This window comes from Opisthocomus hoazin, chromosome 8 (genome assembly GCF_030867145.1).
Source record: "Opisthocomus hoazin isolate bOpiHoa1 chromosome 8, bOpiHoa1.hap1, whole genome shotgun sequence".
Classification (NCBI taxonomy): domain Eukaryota; kingdom Metazoa; phylum Chordata; class Aves; order Opisthocomiformes; family Opisthocomidae; genus Opisthocomus; species Opisthocomus hoazin.
In genome coordinates, this window is record NC_134421.1 from 34,578,413 (window position 1) to 34,601,742 (window position 23,330).

The window sequence follows — 23,330 nt, forward strand, 5'->3', positions numbered from 1 at the left end:
ATCTTTGATCACTGGGGGGCGGGGGGGATCTACTCCTCTATTACAGAAGTTATATAAATACTGGGAAATTAAGATTCAAAATAATTGCTTTCTAAAAAAAAGTAATTTAACTTTAAAAGGTGAGATTAAACAAAGTAAAAATAGATTTGCATTAATAAAACTGTAGAGAGCAAGAATTGAGAAGTCACCCAAATAATTTCCTTAGAAAGTTTTCCAGCGCTATCTTTTTTGTTCTGCAAATAAAATACGTTGTAGCAAATTAAGTTTTATCTTGACCATTAGAGCTCATGTCTGCATACAGAACGCACAAATGAAACCCTATTTTGCTTTGGTAATTTGGCTAAACTGCATAGGACATGCAACTTTTACAAGTGATGGTAAACAACTGAAGTCAGATATGCAGATTTGCATGAGTTGGTAATTTCAGTTTCCAAGACTGCTGCATTTTTCCACGCCAGTTTACCTGGCTTGCTCTCTATGTTAGTACTACAGTAATAAATTGTAATCTATGCATGAAGAAAGTATGATGTGGCACATTTCAAGAACCATCCTTATGAACAAGGCAGAACTTCAGTGTGTCTTCAGGAAGATAACAAAAATCTTGACAAATAACCTGACTCTGAAGCATCGTCAAAGGTGTCTCTCCTTGTTCCATTGCATCGGGATCACAAAGCCAGCTTTGCACAGGTCGAGTTTGTTTTAAAAGAGAAAGATATGCATGAAAAACATCTGCTTTAACATTCTCTTCACGTTCCTTGAATCTGGCTATTAAAGCAGGAGATACAGTTTTGTAGAATTCTGGAAGCATTTCATGTCGTGTGCTAACCACAGCATCCAGACATTTAGCAGCTGCACGCCTCACTTTCCAGCTCATGTCATCATCATCACTATATTCATCATCGCTCCCTTGAAAAAATAAATTATGCATATGTTCAAGTCTAGACAATCAAAGCATCGAGTTTTATTTTAAACAATTAATAAGAACACCCTTGAGCTCTTTGTGTAAGGCACACCAAAGAAATAGGTTCAAAAGTATGTTAAAAACCATACCTAAAAAGCCTTCTAAACTGCCTAAATTGCAAGGCTAATTATTTTCTCTGCCAATTTTGTCATGCTAGTCTTACACATGTATTAATTTAAACTGTAAAGAGGACAAGGTGGTTCCCATGACATTTACAGCCTGACTACTGATTTAAATCATATTCCTCTTTATTCATGACATAAGTGACAATGCAACACCAATTACTAGCTGATCAAGATTCAACAAATTATTCTGTTTGTTTCTTTCTAGGAATAAACCAAACAATACTCTGCCCATCAAAATTACAACAAAAATATACAATAAGCAATACAAATTTACTTTCAGAGCACTAAAATAATAACTACACAGCTCGTTCATTCTTAAAGTAATAAGAATGTTACGCTCTGGTTTCAGGTAACTTGTGTGTCGAGGTTTTCATAAAGCTTATATGCATGGTATCACCACCATATTAGCTACATGTTATGCCTTTCAGTCTAAAAGGCTTTTTATCCTACAGAAAAATACTGAGTATTTTGCAACTTTCTATCTATTCTGATTTTATGCATTAGGTAACAATATATTAAAGTGGAAAGTAGTGAGAAGCCTTTCCCATGCTGAACGTGTGTTTTCAATTCATTAACCAATTTGCTTCTCACTTTTAAGTTGTATCATCCTACATGCTTCCGCCTTTTTCCACCTTTCAAGTATTGTAAAGTATTTGTCTTGTACTTTATGTTCACCCTCTGAATTATTTATCTCCAGCAACAACATCCTATACTTTTATTCCAAGAAGTGAGCTCATAAGGTATGCTTAAAAACAGTACCAAAATTGAATAGAAAATGATACAAGTCATTCAAAGTCATGGTACTTAGTAGCAATACCACCCATATCAATTTTCTTAGATGAGTGCAGGTTAACAAGCTCTTCCTCTCCCCTAAACCAAAAAGAGAATATACCTTGATCATCATCATCACCACCATCAGCATCCATAGCATTTTCATCTTCATCTTCATCATCGTAATTGTAATTAGGATCATAGGTAAGATATTTTAGACAAATGTTAATAATAGTAGATACATGAGGATAAACTTCTTTTGGACATCTGCATAATACAAACATACAAGCAATGTCAAATTACTTTGAAGAACTAAAATATTTCTAAAGACTTCATGCCACATGCCGTACTTTGGAGACATAAGCCAAACCAAGTACCATCAATGCATCCATCTGAACCACAGAAATTCAGAAAGGAAGGTCAGAAAGGCCAATGCTTCTACGCAACTGGATCTGCTAGATTGGAAGGTTGCAGAGGACCAAGATATGCCTTTGGATATCAATTTTTGTGTCACCACTATTGGACAACAAATATTACTAGAACACTTTCCCCTTCCTGTTTGCATAAGTAGTAATGGCACAGTGGAAATTTTCTGAAGTACACCCATAACACACTGCTTAACAGGTAAATTAGAAGATGGAGTTATAGGAATAGTTCCAGCTGAAAGCCTGCAAAAACATTTTGTATCAAGGAGACTGTCTCTTGAGAGCTTACAACCAAATGGCACACTATTAGATCTTAACAAAGCCTGAAATAGGTACCTGAGAATAACTTACCTCCTAACAAAGGATTCAAAGGCTTGAATGCAATACTCTCGTAGTTCATCATCATCTACATTACAAAACTTTACAACCAAAGGAATTATTTTCTCAAGATATTCACCTGGTAATAGGAAAAAATTAGCAAAGTAATTACTCTCATCTAAAAACTTCTTAAATAAATTCTCATCTAAAAACTTCTTAAATAAATTACCTATTTTTCTTACCTATTCTATGACCTGCTTGCCTACTGATAGCAGCAATACACTGTATATAGGTCCTAGTTGTTGACATGGAGTCATTTTTAGACAGCTCTGTTAACAGATGTTCAATGAGGTCAACAAAAACCATATTGCCACAACTCATAACCAGATGACCAAGAGCAATGATGGTTCTTTTCCTCACAGCAAGTCTGGGGCTAGTCAGCTGGGGGAGCAGACAGGTCAGAATTGAAGGATGGAAGTTAACAAGCAGTCCTCCTTGCCTTAAAACAGACAAAACACAAACTCAAACCAATTGAATCTAGGTAACTTTGTTCATATACTTTACAACAATTCCTTTAAATATTCAAGACATCACAAAGATTTTAATTAAGTCTTTAAATCTATGCTTTTGGAACCTTTAAAAACAATAAATGAGTTTAAAAATATGCCCTCAAAGCAAACATTAAAATAAGCTTAAAACTACAGTTCTCAGAAGATTAAATAATGAAGTAATGGATCTGTCAATCAACTCATCTTCAATACATTCACTACTTTGTTTCCTAAACGAAATTTCACCTATACTTAATACCTTACCATATTATTTCACATAACTTACAAATTTAAGTTTTACATTTGGAAAATTAAAGTTCAAGCTTTAAGAAGTATTGATCAGCATTCACTAGGGTTTTGGAAGAGAGATGTTTACCTGCTCAGCATATCAGCCATGATATCCAGCGCCTCCAGTTGAACAGACACATCCTCCTGCTTGGCTATAGCACTAGTGAGACGCCCTGTGATCTTTTTGCAAACATTAGCTGCTAATGCAGAACCTGAAAGAACAGCAAAACCTCAGCATTTTCATAATTTAAGAAAATACAGTTTTTAACACCAGTCATGTTTGTCACTATGGAAAGCAGCCCGATCTCAACATAAAGAAGCTTTTCCCTCCCGACAAAACAAGCCTGAACAGCCAGTTTGTTTGCTAACATAATGTATGCTCTGCATTAGAGCTGAAAGACTATCTATGCAGAAAAATACTCAGGAGGGCTTCTTAATTGTCGCATAAGGTATATACAACAGAAAGGACACTGCTTATGGCAGCACAAGAAATGGAAAGTGAAGGCCAAGACAAGTCTAGAGCAATAAACAAAAGGACTATAGATAAAAACAAAGGAATAACTAAAAGGTAAGGAGAAGCACAGAAGTACACAGAGCCACCTCTGAAGAACAGCTGCAGAATGAAATAGAAAAATAAAATGATTTTGCACAAGAAGCTACTTAAATAATAAGTACCCAAAATAGTGCTGAAACATTTGAGAAAGGGGAAGAAAAATGGATACTCAAAGTATTTTAAAATTCAAGTACAAATGTCTTTATTACAACTCCATAGCTTCCCCTTTCCCTCAACTGTCTAATCTTCTTTGGAGCAATTATGTGAGGAGAAGAAACTCATGTCGTGGCAACAGCTACCCAATGGCTAGTGCTTATCTTCATTTGCATGAAGTTTTTTAATCACACTGTGGGAATTTAGATGTGAAATTAATACCATTCCAGCCTATATTAAATATAGCTTGTAAGTATTTCTGGCTTATTCTTAACTATATGACTACAACCTATTTCCTGAATAAAACTAAACGTAACAATTGGACAGTCAAATGTGTTACCATACAGGCTAAGGGAAAAAAAAGACAATCATCTATATCTGAGTTGAGACCAAGAAATAACACCTAGGTTCCTTTCGTATTAGGAAAATGAATTATATTGAAAGATCTTGCCACATTTTTGTTTGAGCTTTACCTCCACCCCAAAAACCTCCTTTATTTTGTGCAAGCAAACAAAACAATAAAAGCTTAAATTTATTTACTTAAAATTAATTATTTATTTAGAATTTACACATCTCACTACTGCTTGATAAAAGCAAGACTTTCATATGGACTTTCAATACAGGATGTCAAAATCAGAATTTTTTTTTAAATTTAAGAAACCTCACTCTCTAAAAACTGCATTTCCAAAGCTTTTTTAATCATGTCTCTATTCTCATTCATATCCTACACTACGGCATCTGAAAATCACTTGAATAAAAAAAGTCATACCATTAACTGATGAGCTGTTCATCATTACTATCTCTTTTGGAGGAAAGACTGCCTTCATTTAAAACTGCAGGTAAACATTTCAGTAATTTAATCCGCAGTAGTTAGAAACACAAGGTACTTTCCAAAACGCTTACCAGAAACTGAGACAAGAAATCAGATCATTATCAAAAAATACCCAAGTTCTAATCATTTTTAAAGTATACTATCAATCAAAAAGCAAGATGAGATCTAGCTATTACTACAGCCTAGAAATGTTCCACCAGACAATTATTAAAACAGGAGCTTTTACCTGCAATTTGTTATACTGAAGTTCATATACTGTAAGTTTGTTTTTCACATTAATGCAATTCTTCAGTAAAAAAAACTTTTTAAAACTAGTTAAATCTGGAAATACAGTCAGAGAAAAAGACACTAAAAGAATATTTAAGCCATACATTTTTCTCTAACAGAAATTAGTTCCAATGTTAAGTGAACTGAATTCTCTTCACTAAAGCACACAGCTTTTGCACTTTTTAAATTAGTAATGAAATGATAAAACTAGATAGTCTTGAGTACAAAATGCCTTACCACTGGAAGCTGGGGGTAGTTCTCCAATCACAGTTTTAAGGCCAATGCTTGAAATGTCACGTAACTGTTCTTTATCTGAAAGCATGTTTGTACAGAGGGTATCTACAATGGTCTCCACTTGATACTCCTTCACTTTACTCACCAAAGGGCCAAGACTGGATAAACAGAAGAAAAGCATTAAATCTGCAACCTTAAATCAAACCCCAGATTTTAATTTCAGTATTTTGCATTCAAGTCACAAACTTACGATTGGTTTTGGTAGCAATATAAAGCAGAATTTTAAAATCTGAAAACCTTCATCTGGTTGGGTTGATAACCCGTCTCCATAAATCTAATAACAATATACTGGTTTAGTACATGGTTTTATCTAGTGGTGGGAACAGGTTTTGTATGACTGTTCTCCTTCAGCCTCAGAACCAGAGTTCCTCTTACTTCTCAACGCCAAGATTTATAACAAAAGTTACCTAGCCAGAGCCATCAGTTTATGTGCTTGACCATCAGTGCCCACCTAGCTCATAGACAAGGAAGCAACTTAATTACTGCATTTTTATTCTACACAATGCTTTGGTTCAATCTCATATACACTCAGACTCCTTCTATATCTTCAAGTGCCTTCCTTAATAGAATGCAAATGGTAAAATAAAAACTATGACATTGCGTGCCCTCCTTCACACAGACTCCAAGCACAACTACACATGCAGCACATAGTAACTTTTCCTCTCTTTCCTCCAAATCGTGAGCTTTTAGTCTTTCCAACTGTTCTGAGGATCATAACAATCTTGTATTCCTTTGTCAAATGCTCCTATTTGTTCAAAACACTGAAACCACAGATGTCCTAGTAAAGTCTAGTTCATTGCTAAGAAATGTAGCACCCTTCATCTTCCTAGCCCTATCACCAACTTTCAGCATCTCTCCACTGTTAATGTTCTGTTCCAAATGGGAAGTTATGCAAAAACAGAGCCTTATATTGTCTATATTTCCTTCCGTTCACCTGTGAAAAACCTCCATAAGAACAACTCCAAGAACTTACTCTTTTTCCTACTACCCCTCCCACTTCTCACTCCAAATTTGCCTATCTAGCTTCTCCCTATTTTTAAAACATCTGCCTTCAGACAAAGCATATCAGAAATGGGAAATTAATTTTGAAAGACTTTAAACTGTCAAATATTTTAATCTAATTCAACTCCCTCAAACATACTATGTTAACAACAAGCACATCAAAATCTGAAAAAAGAGTGTTACAAGCTGTGCTACAGGCATTCCTACCAAGCTCCACTGAAAAACAGTACAGTAAACCTATGCATACAGTAACTGCTCTGAAAGACATAGGTCCCTTGTTCTGTAAGTTTCTGTTCTCTGTATGCTGATCTTGCCAGTTATGCTCTCTTTAATTCTCTGTGGTGTTATCCATTATGTTATTTTTCATTCAAGAAAGCATGCTTACTAATGACACATCAACACCAGAGGTGAGATGTGACATGAAGCTTAAGTTCTACCAAACTTAGATTCTGCACTAACCCCAATAGAAGCGAGGGCAGGAGGACAAGGAGCTGTGTGTAATGGTCACATAGGCGAAAAAGCAATGGCTCAAGGCAAGAATGGAGACAGCAGTAGCAAGGACCATCTACACAAAATGTTGAAATAGCAAACAAGAAGTGTAGCCAACAGCAGAATTAAGAGAAACACAAATGCATCTCCAGCAAACTACTGTATCTTTTCTCTTCCTTCTAAATTAGAGGGATAATGGACGTCATTCTGACTTGGCCTTGTGTACAGACCTTCCCCTAGTTAAGTTTTGCAGCTGCTCCACGTGTCCCACCAAGGAAATCCCACAGCCTGATTCTCAACAGCTTTTCCTCCTGTGACACGCACTTGAAGTTATATACATCATCATCATCAAATTCCACTTTGGCCACAGTGAGAAAGCACAGAATTTTTTCAAGAGATTCTACACGTGTGTTCTCAGTGTGAGCTTTGATGAGCAGTAAAGTGTGAGGACTTTATTAAGCAAGTCCTTTATACCAAAATAACCTGGTTAAGATTTTGAGGAGTGGAAAGACATGCACAAGGCTGTTATTTTCAGGGAGCATTTTTCAAAAGCTTAAGCTTTGTTACTCTTTTTATGAAAGCCAGGGCCCAGCTTGTAGTACAGAAGTCAAAGCAAGCCCATGCAATGGTTCCACCACTGAGAGGACAAAGAGTGTTTAAGTGGTTTCAAGTGCTGGGCTAAGAGGCCATGTCTCTTACTGCAACCAACAGAGCCATGCGTTACCCATCAGAAATCATAGGCGTTTCTGTGGCTTACAAGAGAGGGTACAAATTTTGTATCTGCCCTTCCACGTCATACACAGTGTTCACAGGCAACCTCTCTACAAATCGGAACTATAAAACTGAAATACGTAGAAATCAATGTATGAACAAATGCAGAAAAAGGTGCATCTTAAAGCCAATCACAAACTGATTATATTAGACTACATTAGCATGTAATGCCTCCGCATAAACTTCATTTTGTTCTACACTGAACATTAATACTGTATACATCTGCTTTTCATTGAAGTTGATTCTAGCAAAGCTAACAGACTAAAATGATCTCTGTAGGGTTAGTAGACACTGATTTGGAAAGCTGAAGTCAAACTGAAATATTACAAGAAAAATTAACAGACTAACTTATTATAAAAACAAGACTAAGATCAAGAATGCAAAGTTAAAATTTTCAAACATATGCCACCATTCACTACAAGTATGTCAGACTTGTAAGACTGCAATGATTTAGGACCATACAGTCATGACCTTATCTAAACATCAGAAGTATGGAGCAGTTTTACAAGCAGATGATGAAATTATTTGTAAAACAGATTAACATAAATAACAATAAAACAATTTTCAGCTGGAAGTATTTGCCTAGTTCAACTCCCTGTCAAGTGCAAAGGGAGTATCCTGTCCAAAGATGGACTGTTTTCCCATGCTGAGGAAAAAAATAGTAGTATTTGGAAAGTTGCAATGTAATAATTTGCACTTAAATTTTCATTGATTTGAAACAAATAGCAGTTGTCAAACTTTTAAAACAGTTCAGCCACAAGTTAGTTTGATCCACAAGGGTAAATATTTTTTTCCCCCTCCCCAAAATTAGCCTTTCAAAGCACTTCACAAAAACAAGACAAACTCAAGACACTAGGAAAAAGGTGGGAAGAGAACTTCCAACATCATACACTTTATTGTACAATGTAATAATGGAGTTGCCAGATCATGGTACAGAGCTAAACCTCGATTAACAAATAATAGTATGCAGTTCTAGTACAATTAATAAATTCAATACATTATATTCTAATTGGACCAGATAACTGGAAATAAGCTATCTGGATGCAAAGTACCTCCTTTCATACCCTAGCAATTAAAATGGGGGGGGAAAAATGTATTGGTTTTATTTCATAAGATTTTGAAAATTATTCTGAATCAAGAGCATGTTTCACATTAAAAAAAGCACAGGAATTAAGTCAACTACGCAGAACTGGCAGGGAGGGGTGGGAACCATTTACAGGCAAGCAGAAGTTTTGTTCTAGCTAGCAAGATAATAAGCTCTCAATGAAGACTACTGTTCTGGAAGTAGGTAGTCCAAAATCCAGATTAAGTTATGCCACTCAGGCAAAAACTCACTTTATGCTTAGTACTTAAATCACCTAATTCCCATATTATTGTATTACAGAAACCCACAAGTGTTTCAAGACAGAAAAATCACCCTTGAGTCTTTACAGTCTAAAGGAGAGTTCCTTTCCTAACTTACACGTATTGAGAGACAAGCACACAACATACAAAATGAAAAACAAAATGTTCTTTTCTTGTTTTACTGGAAATGGCTCTGGAGTTTAAGTCTAACTCTCCAAGAACACAGCTGGATCCTGGGCTCACTACTAGCTAATAAAACCATCAGCCAGGCAGCTGTGGAGGAACACACAGGTCAGGTCACTATTTAGAAGGAAAGGCTGCAGGCTATGGCATTCAGCGTAAAGGCACTGAAGTTAGTTTAGGAGCTTAGTACTGTATTTGCCAAGAATGACAGCAAGACAGCCCCACACGTTTAGTACCTTGAAAAAGACAGACTCCTGCACTGCTTTAGCAGTGGAGATCTGAGGACGTGTAGCTTAGTTCCACAGTGCTGTCAACAAGGAAATGTTATCTTGCATTAATTTTACTTGTTGACTTATACATGCTTAGTATTATCTCACCATTTTTCATATGACTTGGCACCTTGGACCATACTGAATTAACTTCCAAACGTATAGTCAAATTTGACAAGGAATTTGTTCATTTTGAACAAGTCACTTTATCAATCCCCACTTCTGGCCAGAGCACTTGTCCTTTTGAGTGTGCATGGGGAAGAAAAAAAAAGAGGAACAGTCTGGTCAAACAGAGTTTAGCAGCACCTACAGGGTAATCCAAAGCCACATGTTCCAAGTTCCTTCAAAACTCCATCTTCTGTCTCAGAGCATCAAGTTTTCCATTCCTTCTGCCACGAAGGCTCCCAAACACACTCGGAGTTCCCCACACCTTTCACCCCACCTGCCCTAGAGGTGCTCTCAGTCATTCTAAAGCCATCCTTCACCATATTGCTCACACCACAGGACAAATGCAGACCCTCAAAAATCATTGTTCCACCTGATCCAGTCACCTTCTTTCTCCACTCCTGAAAAACCAAAAAAACCCCGAAACAAACAAACAGTGTTCCAACAGCTCAGACTAAACCGTTACACACAGCTGTTCGAGGGAGCTAGACTGGAGGACTAGGCTCAGGCTCAAAAGACTTCAAGCCAGTAATCCCAGCTGGACTCGCAGGGCTGAGATCTATGGCCTTCACTCTTGGACAGCTAACAGACATGGCTCTACACAGTAGGGCAAAACCAAAATATGTCTTCCATCCCAAAAACCTGTTGTATGTACCCCACTGCTGCTACCCTTCTTTTTCAGGTCCAAGAAGTCACAGCAGCCAGAGCTAATTATCATCCAAAAAAGCCTGAAAGAAGCAAAAGGCAGCAAGCAAGCAGTGTGGACAGAAGGCGGCTATGGACAAAGTAGATTTATCTATTATATAAGGCAAGCCATTGCATTCAAGCACTAAGTGTGACTTACAATACGATAGTGAGGAGAGTAAGGTTCAAAGTTCTGGCATTAATGGTCTGTCACCATGTCAGGCAAACTTACGAGTTTCTCTTTCAATGGCTATGCTCGTAGCAGTCTTTGCGCTTGAGGCACAGCACTTAGATTAACACCCAGAAATTTGCAATTCCCAAGACAATCACACCTACCACTTTCCATGCCTTCCTTCACAAACTGTAGCCTGCTTGGTTTCCTTCTCTCCTTACTACTTACATCATCCTACTTGTGTGATAAAACCTGCTGAAAATACTGGCAACATGGAAATTTAAAAAAAAGATGGGGGGGGGGGGGGTGGAAAAGCAAAACATATTTACCAAAAACTTGCACTGAAATATCACATACACCTAACTCCATTTTATTAACTCACACAACTTGGAACTAATTTGACTTTGAGGCCTACTCTCCAAATCCCAAATCAGGCCACAGACATCTGAGACTGATGCATTATGACCACCCTAATGCCACAAATTCAGTAAGATTGCAATTTACTCATTTTGCAGAGTATTCTACAGAGATACGCTGATATCTTAAAAATAACTACACAAAAGCAACGTTGGTACAACATTTCTAGAATACACTGCATACAGACAATCTCAAGAGAACTGTTAATTGAGATACTGACTGGTATCTGATGAAAGGCATAAAAAGTCCTTTAAGTGCACAATGAAGACAAAATGGAATGGTTTCCGACTTGCTTCAACAGGTACACCTACTGCTGCAGAAATTAACAGCTCTGACAAAGCACCCTTTGTTACAAGCAGCCAAACCTCAGGCCCCAAACTGGCACTGTCTTTTAATTTAGGTAAAGGGCACTGTACTGGAATTTCTTAGATCTCTAGATCTACTAAACTTCAGAGAGTAGGAGTTGAGAGGACCATATCCACAGCGTAATCTGGTCATGTTACTGCTTCAATCATGCTAACACCACAATCTTATTAAAATAATTTTTGGACACTGATAGCGGTAAAGACCCTTTTTTCCAACAGATAAATTCCTAATTTATCTGAGCTACCACTTTATCTGAGCTGTGGATATGATCTATCTGGACTTCTGTAAGGCCTTTGATATGGTCCCCCACAACATCCTTCTCTCTAAATTAGAGAGATATGGATTTGATGGGTGGACTGTTCAGTGCATGAGGAATTGGTTAGATGGTCGCATCAAGAGCGTAGTGGTCAACGGCTCAATAACCAGACAAAGATCAGTGACAAGTGGTGTCCCTCAGGGGTCCATACTGTGACCAGTACTGTTTAGTATCTTCACCAATGACTCAGAGACTAGGATCAAGTGCACCCTCAGCAAGTTTGCAGATGACACCAAGTTAAGTGGTGCAGCCAACATGCCAAAAGGATGGGATGCTTTCCAAAGAGACCTGGACAAGCTTGAGAACTGGGCCTGTGTGAACCTCATGAGGTTCAGTCAAGGCCAAGTGCAGGGTCCTGCACCTGGGTCGGGGCAACCCCCCCATCAATACAGGCTGGGGGATAACGAGCTTGAGAGCATCCCTGCAGAGAAGCACTTGGGGTACTGGTGGATGAAGAGCTTGACACGAGCCAGCAATGCGTACTCACAGCCCAGAAGGCCAAACGTATCCTGGGCTGCATGAAGAGAAGCGTGGCCAGCAGGTTGAGGGAGATGATTCTGCCCCTCTACTCTGCTCTGGTGAGATCCCACCTAGAGTCCTGCATCCAACTCTGGAGCCCTCAGCACAGGAGAGACATGGAACCACTGGAGCGGGTCCAGAGAAGGCCACAAAAACGATCAGAGGGCTGGAACACCTTTCCTATGAGGAAAGGCTGAGAGAGCTGGGCTTGCTCAGCCTGGAGAAGCGAAGGCTCCAGAGAGACCTTAAGTACTAGAAGGCTGCAATAAAGGAGGCTTACAAGAAAGATGGGGACAGGCTTTTTCACAGGACCTGTTGCACTAGGACAGGTGGTCATGGTTTTAAACTAAAAGAGGGTAGATTTAGACTGGATGTAAGGAAGACATTTTTAACGATGAGGGTGGTGAAACACTGGAACAGGTTGCCCAGAGAGGTGGAAAATGCCCCATAGCTGGAAACATTCAAGGTTGGATGGAGCTCTGAGCAGCCTGATCTAGTTGAAGATGTCCCTGCTCATTGCAGGAGGGCTGGACTAGATGACCTTTTAAGGTCCCTTCCAACTCAAACTATTCCATGATTCTAATAAATTTGTACACAAGTATTCGCCAGCACACGGATTATTACCAAGAATTGTTTCCCCAGACTCAAATACATCAAGCCATCCCTGACTGCATCCCTAAAAGTTGAAACATTTTCTCCAGTTGCTCAAAAAACTCAAAGGTTCCTTCACAACTTGATTTCATTCTTCAGCCAAGCTTTCCCTTCAGTGTCTTGTTGACACATCACTAGTTTCTCTTCATATACACACCACTGTCAGCCAGCAGCTACTCACAGCATTGCTGCACTCTTCTGCCCCTGATGCATAGTAAATTGTTTTGCAAGGGACGCAAGAACACATCACCTAGAACAGAAACAACCACAATTCCAAGGCGTGATGACCATCTACAGCCGTCTGGACAAATTCCCTGTACATTTCAGTCAACAGACTACAGCATACAAAGGTGCAAGTGCAGAATCTCTAGAAACCATTTCACATCTGTAACGCTGCGTGCTCCAACAGAAGTACTGTAAATAGAAGCACTGGAAAGTAGAAACAAGCAGATGTACAATCATGGAAGTGTATTTATATAAAACTGAGTAACAGCATCCTTTCAAAATATGTCAAACCTTCAGAGTAGCAATCCTTAAAGTTTGCTTTTGATCAATCGCAAGTGCATTTGCTATCTGGTTGGTGATATTCCAGGTGGCAATGTCATCCCCCCTTTCACTGCTAGAAAGATCACGTCTTCTGCTTTTGCAGTTTGCAATGACTTGTGCAGCTCTATAAAAATAGATCTTCCACATCCTAGAGATCTGCAGCTGGCACTATCCTTTTACATGTTGACTTTGACTGACTAGAAGCAGATCTCCACCAAAAGACCCAGATGTTCCGCAAGTGAAAACAGCTGAAATATTGGTAAGGATTTTATTTCTTTTTGAACTTCAGCTGTTGAACAACTACTAAACTCTACTAATTTTAATATGTTTATTTCTCAAGTGTAGCCTATGAGTAACTAAAATAACAGCAAAGGCTGGTCAATTAGATCTATCTCAATTAAGTACAGGAAACACTTATTTGTTGATGTTTTAAAGATGATCAGATCAATGAAATGATTAAATCATTCCCAGAAACACTTAAAATTACAGTTTCTAGAAAGTGTTAAACCAGATTTTACCCTAGTTAGCATCTTCATTCTTATTTAGTCAGCCTACTAGTTCAATAAAGCTGACATACCAATCATGAAGTAAATTTTTACAACGGCTGCCTCAATCTTTTCTGGCCTTTAAAATAAGTAAATATCACTTACAGACCTTATTATTAGTCCCAGATTACAAATGGAACTTATCAGAAGTAGAAAATAAACTCTAGCCTTCTTTTATAAAACCAGTTCTGACTACAAAGCTTGTGTACTTAAATACGTATTTTACGCATTTCAAGGCAGTTTCAGATGCTGTTTTAAGTGCTCTTTGATCTTTTCCCTTTCACTAGTCAGTAATTTTTGTCCGGTTTCCCTCAAAGTCAAAAGCTCATTCAGCTGCCTATAGAAATAAACAGCGACTCTAACACAATGTCTTCTTTAAGTTACATATATTTGAAAATAAAGGCGTTCATAGTGTAACTCACACTAGGCACAAAAGCACGTTTACTTATAGGGAAGAGTTAAAATCCACAAATGGAAGGAAAACTCCCCCCACACACATTTTATTCAAATCACCAATACAGTGTGATGTGCAGCAGTGTATTACCACAGCATCCAAATTGCTTTAAAGCTGCTGAACCGGATCAGCCACACAACAGCCAATATGTGCATCATCCTGGCCACCCTAATGACTCACACTCACAGAATCAAGCAGGGTTCCCTGTACTGAACTACTGCCCAGAGAAGTCACACTGATAAATGCAAACAAACTACAGAATCACAGGGGAGGAACCACCTAAGTACTCGCTTTAATCTCACTTTCTTTTTTCGTGTATATGCATATTTGCATTTGTTCAGGTTTTTATAGGTTTCAGGAAACATTTCAGTGTGAAACAATAAAAAATTGGAAGCATAGTTTTAAATGGCAGAATATTAAACCATAGATAACTGCCCAAAATGAGTAGTTCATCCTTAAACTGCAACAGTGAACATATTAAACTATTAATGTGCAATTTGGACCCAGCAGAACATTACCAACATTATCAGCAATGAAGAACAAACAGCCCATCCAACAACATACCTATGCTTAGACAAATCATACTGCTCATCTAATCCAGATGTGCAGGCTCTTGGATAGAGCTACAGGCAGGATAACTACTACCGCCACAAGGTGCACAGGATGCCATGGCAGACTACCCGAACAGCCTTAAACTACAAATGTGCTGTAGAATGTCCAATGTCTTCTACATTGGCTGACTGTAAAACAGCCTATGACTATCACAGCAAAAAAACCCAACTCCTCCAGAAGACACCACAGACAACAAGAATACATTTAAAATTTTACATGCTCTTAAGAAAAATGAGGTGAAGAACCTGCAGTCACTGATCTAGTTTGTATCTACTGCCTGCAATAACAGAAACTTGACAAATACACTCCTTTCCCTTCTGTAGGATCAAAGCTTGGAGCAGGTTGACTTCTGCTCCAAGAGTACTAAGGCAGTTCATTATTTTTATTTAGACATGAATTGCACAATCATCTTATCATCTTGCAAGGTAGCTACCCAAATATCCATGAACTCTTAACCTGACTTCTGCTAACAAAAGAACAATGTTTTATCCTGCCCAAAAACAGTGTGATATAACAGAAAGGTTCAAGAATAAAATCACTACTGTGCTTTGAAGAGATAATAACAAACAAGTTCATCAGCATTTTGACCAACAGAGTCTTTCCTGCCCAAATTTGAAAGCAAGCAGTGGATAAGGCAAAGCCAAGAACACTGCTTACTTGTTGCTACACTTGCCTAAAAATAAACGCTGCTTTAAGGCTGCTCCAAGTTGTTTAAATCTACTCTGTTCAGTGACCTCAAGAATCCTGGAAAGTGTGATCCTCTGGCAAGAGATTCTTAGCTGCTCAAGGAGTGATCAATACCTCTGCCATTCACAGTGTTTCCATTGATCTACATGGTAGAGGAAGCTCCCGTAATAAACTGCAAATTTTTCCTCCCTTCCCCAAGGAAAAAGGTGTCTCAAATACACATTCAAAAGGTACACAGAAAAAGGATTTAAGACACCCCTAGGAGAGAAGGAATCCATACTTAAATGGGTCATGAAGTACCAGTCTGATGAAAGTTTCTCCTGATAAGTGTCTAAAGATCACCACAACATTTAAACTAATAAAGAGATCTAAACACAATTTATGCTTTCCTCAGCTGAAGTGCCAGTAAATTTGTAACAGAAATACACAAGAACAACAACACAAAATATTTAAAAACCAGAAAGTCAAGAAAAATACGCTGGCTAAATTAAACCTCCCAATAAACTGGGCTTACACCCAGTATTGTAGTAGATGGAAGACTTTGTATTAGCTTAAACTGTCTTACAAAACCTACAGCTTAATAGCACTCAAACTCTCCCATCCTTCACCTGCACTACTGTTTCTACCAATGCTCACTTGATTCCAGGAGGAGAGCACTAAGCCAGAAGAAAACTAAGTTCCCAAATCAGTCTACAGCAAAATCAGATAAGCAACAGCACAAGAAAAGGGACAAGGAGGGCGAGAACAGCAGAGCAGCAGCAGCAGCATTAGCTAGCCTGGCGTGAAACTGTCAAGGAGCAATACCGTGAATATGAGCTGCCTTCTAAAAAGATGATGCTTTTCAGGCTTTTTTTTTTTTGTGTACCCAAAGCATATCTGCAAGTGATTGGGAAGCCAAAAAAACCTTGATACATTCAAGAATATATGCATTCTAGATGAATGTTCACAATTTACCTGAAAAATTTTCCATCATGTTCCTTGTCCCATTACAGTAAATTTAACACTGTTCTTTAACACTATTTGGATTTCTCTAAAAGACTCCAAACTTTAAATCAATTTTGTCATTTTAATTAAATCCAAAAATTTTATCAGTGTGTCAAAATGAACTTAAAAATTGAAGAGTTAATAAGAAAAGGACATGTGTACATGTGCACATACACAGGCAGCCATCTATTTTCTCATTCTTTTCCCTTTGCAATCTTTCTTTCATGTTTTAACAGACATTACTTGCACTTTAGGTCCAAAATTCTAACATTGTCATTAAAGATGTGATATATAAGGCGTGCTTATGTGCATTAATCTAAACTTCAGGATCTACATTAAAGCTGAGTACTGCATGTACGCTGCAATGTAACTTCTCCACAAAATGCTATTTCACACAAAGACAATTCTAAGCCAGAGCCAAGTTTCATAACAATCTACTCTTCTGATTGAGTACAAGCAACCTTTTTCACAGTCATAAACCTCGAATTGTACCACAAGGAACTCTGGCCTTTCAGAAGTTTAAATTAAAAAGCAGCGTGGTATTTTGTGTTGTTTGTTAAAATAAAGGGGGGGGGGGGGGGAAACACATTTTAACAACACTGCAACCCTGGTGAGAGCAGTGAAAAAGCAGTGACAATTATGTTACTATGCTGCTAATACTAAACTTTGGGTTGCTAACTAAACCTGCTACTCTCACATTAGTTTCTCTGTGCAAGGCTTTGGTTATGATCACTGAAAATATTTCAGAAGCTAAAGCAAGATCTGCTTCGAAGTACATAAACAGATGTACCCACAGGCTTTAGTTTTCTGCTTTGCTAGTCTGATCCGGAAAACTGTAAAGAATAACAAGCTGAAACAAACTAACTCAGCTAGTCACAATGCAAAACTCCTCTCCAAATATCTTCCAAGCTCTTCTGTAGCAAGCTTACTTCAACTCATGCCTCACAGAATATTGAAAAAAAAAAAAAATCCTGAGGTCACAAACAAGAAACATTCCCAGGAATACTAGCAGCTTCTTAACAGAGAGGCACTCTTTAAACTGCACAAAGAGTCAGACAGGCCAAGAACAAAAAGTCAGTCATAATAAACGTAGCACCTATTCAAAGGGTGCTCTGGAAAAGCCATACTACATGTAAAGTTAAATAAAGTGAGGAAGAGAGGGTACTGAAGCAACAGCAGTCTCTGAAAGGCAAGTACCTGCACCCTGACCCCCATAAAACATTTACAGCTCCTGTAAAGCACGAAAAACCATTAACACAGTATTTTAAATGTTAGTGAAGAGGTAAGTTTCATATTTGATAACCAATACCATATATTTACTTTTTTACGGTTTTATTTCTTCTTGAAAACTACTCCAATACTTCAGTTCTTCTCCTACACATCATCTGCCTTCTCACAGTCAAATATCAACGTGGCAACTACCAATGAATTTTAATATATTTAAACCTATTTAGCATTCACGAATTATCACCAGAGAACAAGCATGTCATTCATATACCTTTAGCAAGGGCTGCATGCACTATTTGTCACCTGAAACCCCAAATGTTAATCCGCAATGTCAACAAAAGATAGTTCTGTAAGAAAGTACAATTAAGGCAGGTATTCTACAAGTACAAGGCTTCCTTTGTGGACATCAATTTCACAATTATTTTGCATAGCAGTGGTCCTGTTAAGATTACAAAAGTGCTTTATGTTGTTCAATCACTAGGCAATCCTTTACTCCATAGAAAAAAAAATACCTACCATTTGACAGCTAAGTTTTGCACCTCACCATTTTTATCTTCCAGTAACTTCAAAATCATCTTCACTACCTTTCTTTCACTGTCATCATCCAGCTTGATAGAATCTTTCTGTAGTTCTGTCATCAAGTCATTAGTAGCCATAAACCTGGCAAAAGACAGTCAGATAATTATTGCTAGAAGGAAACAGGGTTATTTACAGTGCTCAAGATTCAAGACTCTCAGTTCCCACCGTTTAATATCAAATAAATCACATTTAACGTTGGATTACTGTTACCTGGTTTGTGATGCAAGTGGCATTTATTTTAGTTACAGAATAAAAAGAAGAAAAATTATATTTAAAAACAACATTAACTTTTAGTTAGGTCATAATCCCTCCTTGATGAGGGCAGCTACATGTTTTGCTTCCACTGGTTACCCATTACACTCCAAATGATCTCCCCTAAGAAAAACTAACACTTTCCTAGATTTTAAGAAGTCCTTTCATTACCTATGCTGATTTTGTTAAAAACAGGCTTTCTTTTTTTCAAAAGTTCGTTAAAAAAGGCATCTCTGCTCTGAGTTCATGTTAAAACAACTTTTTAAGCAAGACGAAAAATACAGAGTTTTTCAAACATTATCCCACAAAATTCACAAAAGCCAACCATTAATGAAGGAAGAAATAAAAGTGAAGCTACATTTTATGTGTTTTTCTTCCTCTGTATGGACTACTTTGTCTGTAGTCCAAACAATGGCTGGTCCCATTTATCCAGCTCTAAATTCGTGGTGCCACATTAAAGACCAAGACTAATTCTTCAGAGATCAAGGAAGTAAAATCATCTTTCTTATCAAGTGATTTACTATTCAATAACACTGTCATATCGACCAATACAAGAACATATTGAGAAATGGCTTTCCAAAAACATTGCTTTTATGCCTTTTGTTTCTTTTCCTTCTGACGTCTGTTTTCCAATCTGTTCTTTCTGTGCCCTCTCTTCTGAGAAGTAATGCAGATGTATTACTCAATTATGAATCCCATGGGCTTCAGTACCAATTCCAACCCCCATTCAAAGCCCAGACAAAAATGGTTTGTAATTAAACAGTTAAGGTTGACATTTGGACTTCAGGCACATCAGCCTCAAGCAGACATCACTTAAACTCAGGTCATACTTGGAAGGTTATCTCTACAGCCTGACATGCTAGATACTTTTTTATTAAAAACGAAGGCCAAGACTCTGCACAGTCTTAGTATACATCACAAATGCCAGATGCTTGCCCTCACATAATAGACCCCAAGTTGTCCTCTCTTTTAATACAGTAATTCCAGTCTAATAGTCTCAAGGTGTTTCTAAGATAAGACCTCAGTCGCTTTTCATTCACTCCAACAGACCCACTGAAGCAAGCCTTTAATCTGACAGGAACCAGATGTGTGCATAAACAGATGATGAATGCAAATTGCATCAGCTTTTAAGCAGAGCAAGAAAAAAAGCTACTTGGTAAGTAAAGGTAATGGACAGATAGCATGGGAATAAGGATATACATGAAGTCACGCAGTACTAGAACATTTAAAACCTGTCTCCGTGTTACTATTTACCTCTTTTTCTTAAACCTTCTTAATAGCCTCCTGTCACTTCCTTGGTCAACAGCTCACATTTCCTAGCATTATGAGCTCACATGTACTCATCATCTACTTGTGAGAACTTCATAAACTAAGCAGAGCTTGTGCACCCTCATTTCATCAGCAGCTTCTGTGCTCAACCACAACCGAGGAGTCCTCCTGGCAGACTCCGCCATTAGAAAAAAAAACCAACAAAAATCAAAAAAACCCTCCAACAACAACAATAAAAACCCCAGAAACAAAGCAACCATAATGATGCGGGAGGGCCTGGTGACTTTAAAGTAGCCGGTATTTAGAACCCTGGGTTTTAGTATTTTAGATGTGATCTTTAGTCACAACTGCTTCCTTCTCAGGTGCATCAGATTTTACCTGGTGCAGAGCAGCCGCATGTCAGCAGCTCCTCATACCTTGTACTCAGAGTAGTCATTCTCCTTCTCCAGTGAGGACATTGCTTCTCCCACAGCCACACAGTAAACTGCCACCTTACATTACTGCCCACTTTAGAATTTAAGTCTGAGTTTCGAGACAATAAATGCCACAAACATTTGCACTGGACAACTCAGTTTAACCAAGAAACAGATGAACAAATTTTACAGTAAAGTGATTACTTGAACTGTGGTTCATATCCAGCTCCCCGATATCAACAAGTTAACTATACTTGTCCCTCTTCAAATATACATGATCTAAAAATAAATGCACTTACAATTACTTGTACTAAATATTACTTTATCCATTATGCAAATACACAATACACAAAGCTTCATTAAATGTGTTACTGCATAATAGTCAGTTTGTAAAGTTCTATCATCACTCATTTTTATGGTTTGTAAAGTCAGATTTTAATCTATGCTAAGAAGAAAATTTTTAATATTCGAGAATTCCAAAGTTGTTCAAAGATCCCAGAACAGGTAATTTCCAAAGGGTGCTCTTTTAAAGCAACTACAAACCAAGTTTTAATTATGTGTAGCTGGGGGAAAAAATTGCTTGCTAAAACTGCATTTGACAGGTATGACCCACCTCTTTTATGCAGAAAGTTTTATCTCATCAAAATCAGTATTTAGTCGCAAATCCATACGAATTTTTTGTAAGACACTCTCCATAAGCACAAAATGCAAAGCTCACTTAATCACAGAAGCAAATGAACATAATAAAAGTAAACAAAAATCTTCAGTAACTTTCAGAGAAAAAAAATGTTTCAATCTATTTTTAGTACCATTTAAATAAATCAGGCAATTCTGGACTGTCTCTTTTTAGATCAATCAGGTTTTTTTCTATTTTCAAAAATTTCTAGCCTGAATTCTCGAGGTAATATCATGCTACTAAAATCTGAACGAAATCGACATGAAAAAAACGTAGATTTATCACATCTGTGTCCAACACAACAACAGTTTGTCAAAAGCAAACAAGATTATTCAAAATCCAACTTTCTGGTTATTTAATCATCACCTCTGTTTTCTTTTAGATTTTAATACACCAACAAGAGACTCCTCTGGATGTCAATGTGTTCTTTAACTATAAGCTAAGCACTGTAATGCTCCAGCAAAGCAACAAAACCCAAGCGTATTTTATGCCTTTTCCCTGTCTACATCGATGTACCCTCTTTGGCAAATGAGGGCTGCAAATTCCTGGCTGCACCTAGTATAAAGAAATGTAATTACGCTTAACCTACTGGTTTGCTAGAACTGCTGTGTAAAGGTATCACCTCTGCTGTTTTTTAACAGTTTCGTTATACCATTTCATTTCCTGATACTCGTATGCTTGCGTTTCATCTGCTGTTAATTTATCACCAAGCAAGCAAACGATCCAATTCAAAGCAGCGCTCTCGTGACAGACCCTAAGCTCAAAGTTACCCCCTCCAGTCCTGTCCCCATGAGGCTTCACCGGACGCCTCTTTCCGGACGCACGGACTTTCGGGGGCGGCACCACAGCCTGCGAGGCGCGCAGAGCCCCTCTGCCTCCGAGACGCAGCACCCGTGCAGCGTGCGAGCCGGGGATGCCGCCGCCCGCCGCGCTGGGCGGCCCTCCCTGCCCCTGGCCGCAGCATCCGCGGTCGTTCGAGGTTGGGGAGGGACCCGGGGAGGTCACCTCGCCAGCCCGCCCGCCCTGCTGAAAGCCGGGTCGGCTACAAGCAGGTTGCTCAGGGCTCCGTCCGTTCGGCTTCGGAGCACCCTCGAGGGTGGAAGCCGAACCGCTGGCCTCCTCCCTCGCCCGGCCCCACGCAGGCCGGCAAACCTGAGGGCCGCTCAGCTCCTCCCGGCTGCCGGGGACCGCCGCCCGCCACGCGTAGAGGCCGCGGCTCTTCGGGCACCGCCGCGCCCCGTCCCCTGCTTCCCGCCCGCCAACTTTCTTCCCCGGGGTGGCAGCAGATCCGCGCCCAGCCCCCGGGGGGAGGCGAGGGGCCCTCTCCCACCCCCCGAGGCACCGCGGTGGGCAGAGCCCGGGCTCGCTGCGCCGGGCCCTGCAGGCCTCCTCCCCGAGAGCCGCGGCACCAGGCCCGGGGCTGGGGCCGGGCGGCGGAGGGCGCGGGGCGAGGGCGAGGGCTGCCGTGCGGCGACGGCTCCCACCTGAAGTCCTTGTCGCTGGACGTCATTTTCTCCAGCAGGTTGGAGATGTGGTACGAGGCGCTCGCCATGTTGACGGACCAGGCCGGGGGGAGGGGAGGGAGAGAAGGAGAAGGAGGAGGAGGAGGCGGCGCCTTCCCGGCCTCGCCGGCTCCACTTCGCCCGCTACTGGGGACGGCGCTCGGCGGGGCCGGGGGCGATGGCGGCGGGGGGGGGGAAGGCGGGCGCTCCCCCGCCTCCTGCGGCTGCGGCTGACACGGCGGGAGGGGCGGGCGGGCAGCCGCTCGAGCGCCGGGTCAAAGGTCGCTTCCGCGCTGCCGGCGCCGCCGATTGGTTCTGCGAGCGGGCGGGAGGTGCCCGCGGCCGCGTGACGGCGGAGTGTACGTGGCGCAGAGCGTGCGCGGGAAGTTTAGGGCGCCGTTGGAGAGTGGCGGGAGAGCGGGGCCGGGGGGGGCAGACGGCGGGAAGACTGAGAGGGACTACGCTTCCCAGCGTGCATCGCGGCGGCGTGGCAGCCGGGGCTATTGGCGGTGCACGCCGGGATTTGTAGTTCGGGGAGAGGGCAGCGCGTTGCCCTCTGGGATGTGGAGCCTCGTTTCGGCGGCAAGCGCGGTGGTGGCGGTTGGCGTCCCTCAGGGCAGGTCTCGGCGGGCCCGGCGCGCCGGGGCGGCTGGAAGGGAGCCCTGGATGAACCCCTCTGCCAACTTCGAAATGGCTCACCA

The 23,330-nt window shown here is 40.0% G+C and overlaps 1 protein-coding gene across 1 annotated transcript in view; it reads right to left on the bottom strand.

Moving 5' to 3' along the window:
- Positions 1–22,865, bottom strand: part of CAND1 (cullin associated and neddylation dissociated 1) — a 31,592-nt gene extending 8,727 nt beyond the window's left edge. The window contains exons 1-8 of the mRNA XM_075428204.1: positions 22,612–22,865; positions 18,455–18,598; positions 5,479–5,633; positions 3,525–3,648; positions 2,843–3,099; positions 2,634–2,739; positions 1,979–2,124; positions 614–906 (exon numbers count right to left, since the gene is read on the bottom strand). Coding sequence (XP_075284319.1) covers positions 614–906; positions 1,979–2,124; positions 2,634–2,739; positions 2,843–3,099; positions 3,525–3,648; positions 5,479–5,633; positions 18,455–18,598; positions 22,612–22,679 — 1,293 coding nt within the window. The 5' untranslated portion in view covers positions 22,680–22,865. The remainder of the gene's footprint in view (positions 1–613; positions 907–1,978; positions 2,125–2,633; positions 2,740–2,842; positions 3,100–3,524; positions 3,649–5,478; positions 5,634–18,454; positions 18,599–22,611) is intronic.
- Positions 22,866–23,330: the final 465 nt, after the last annotated feature.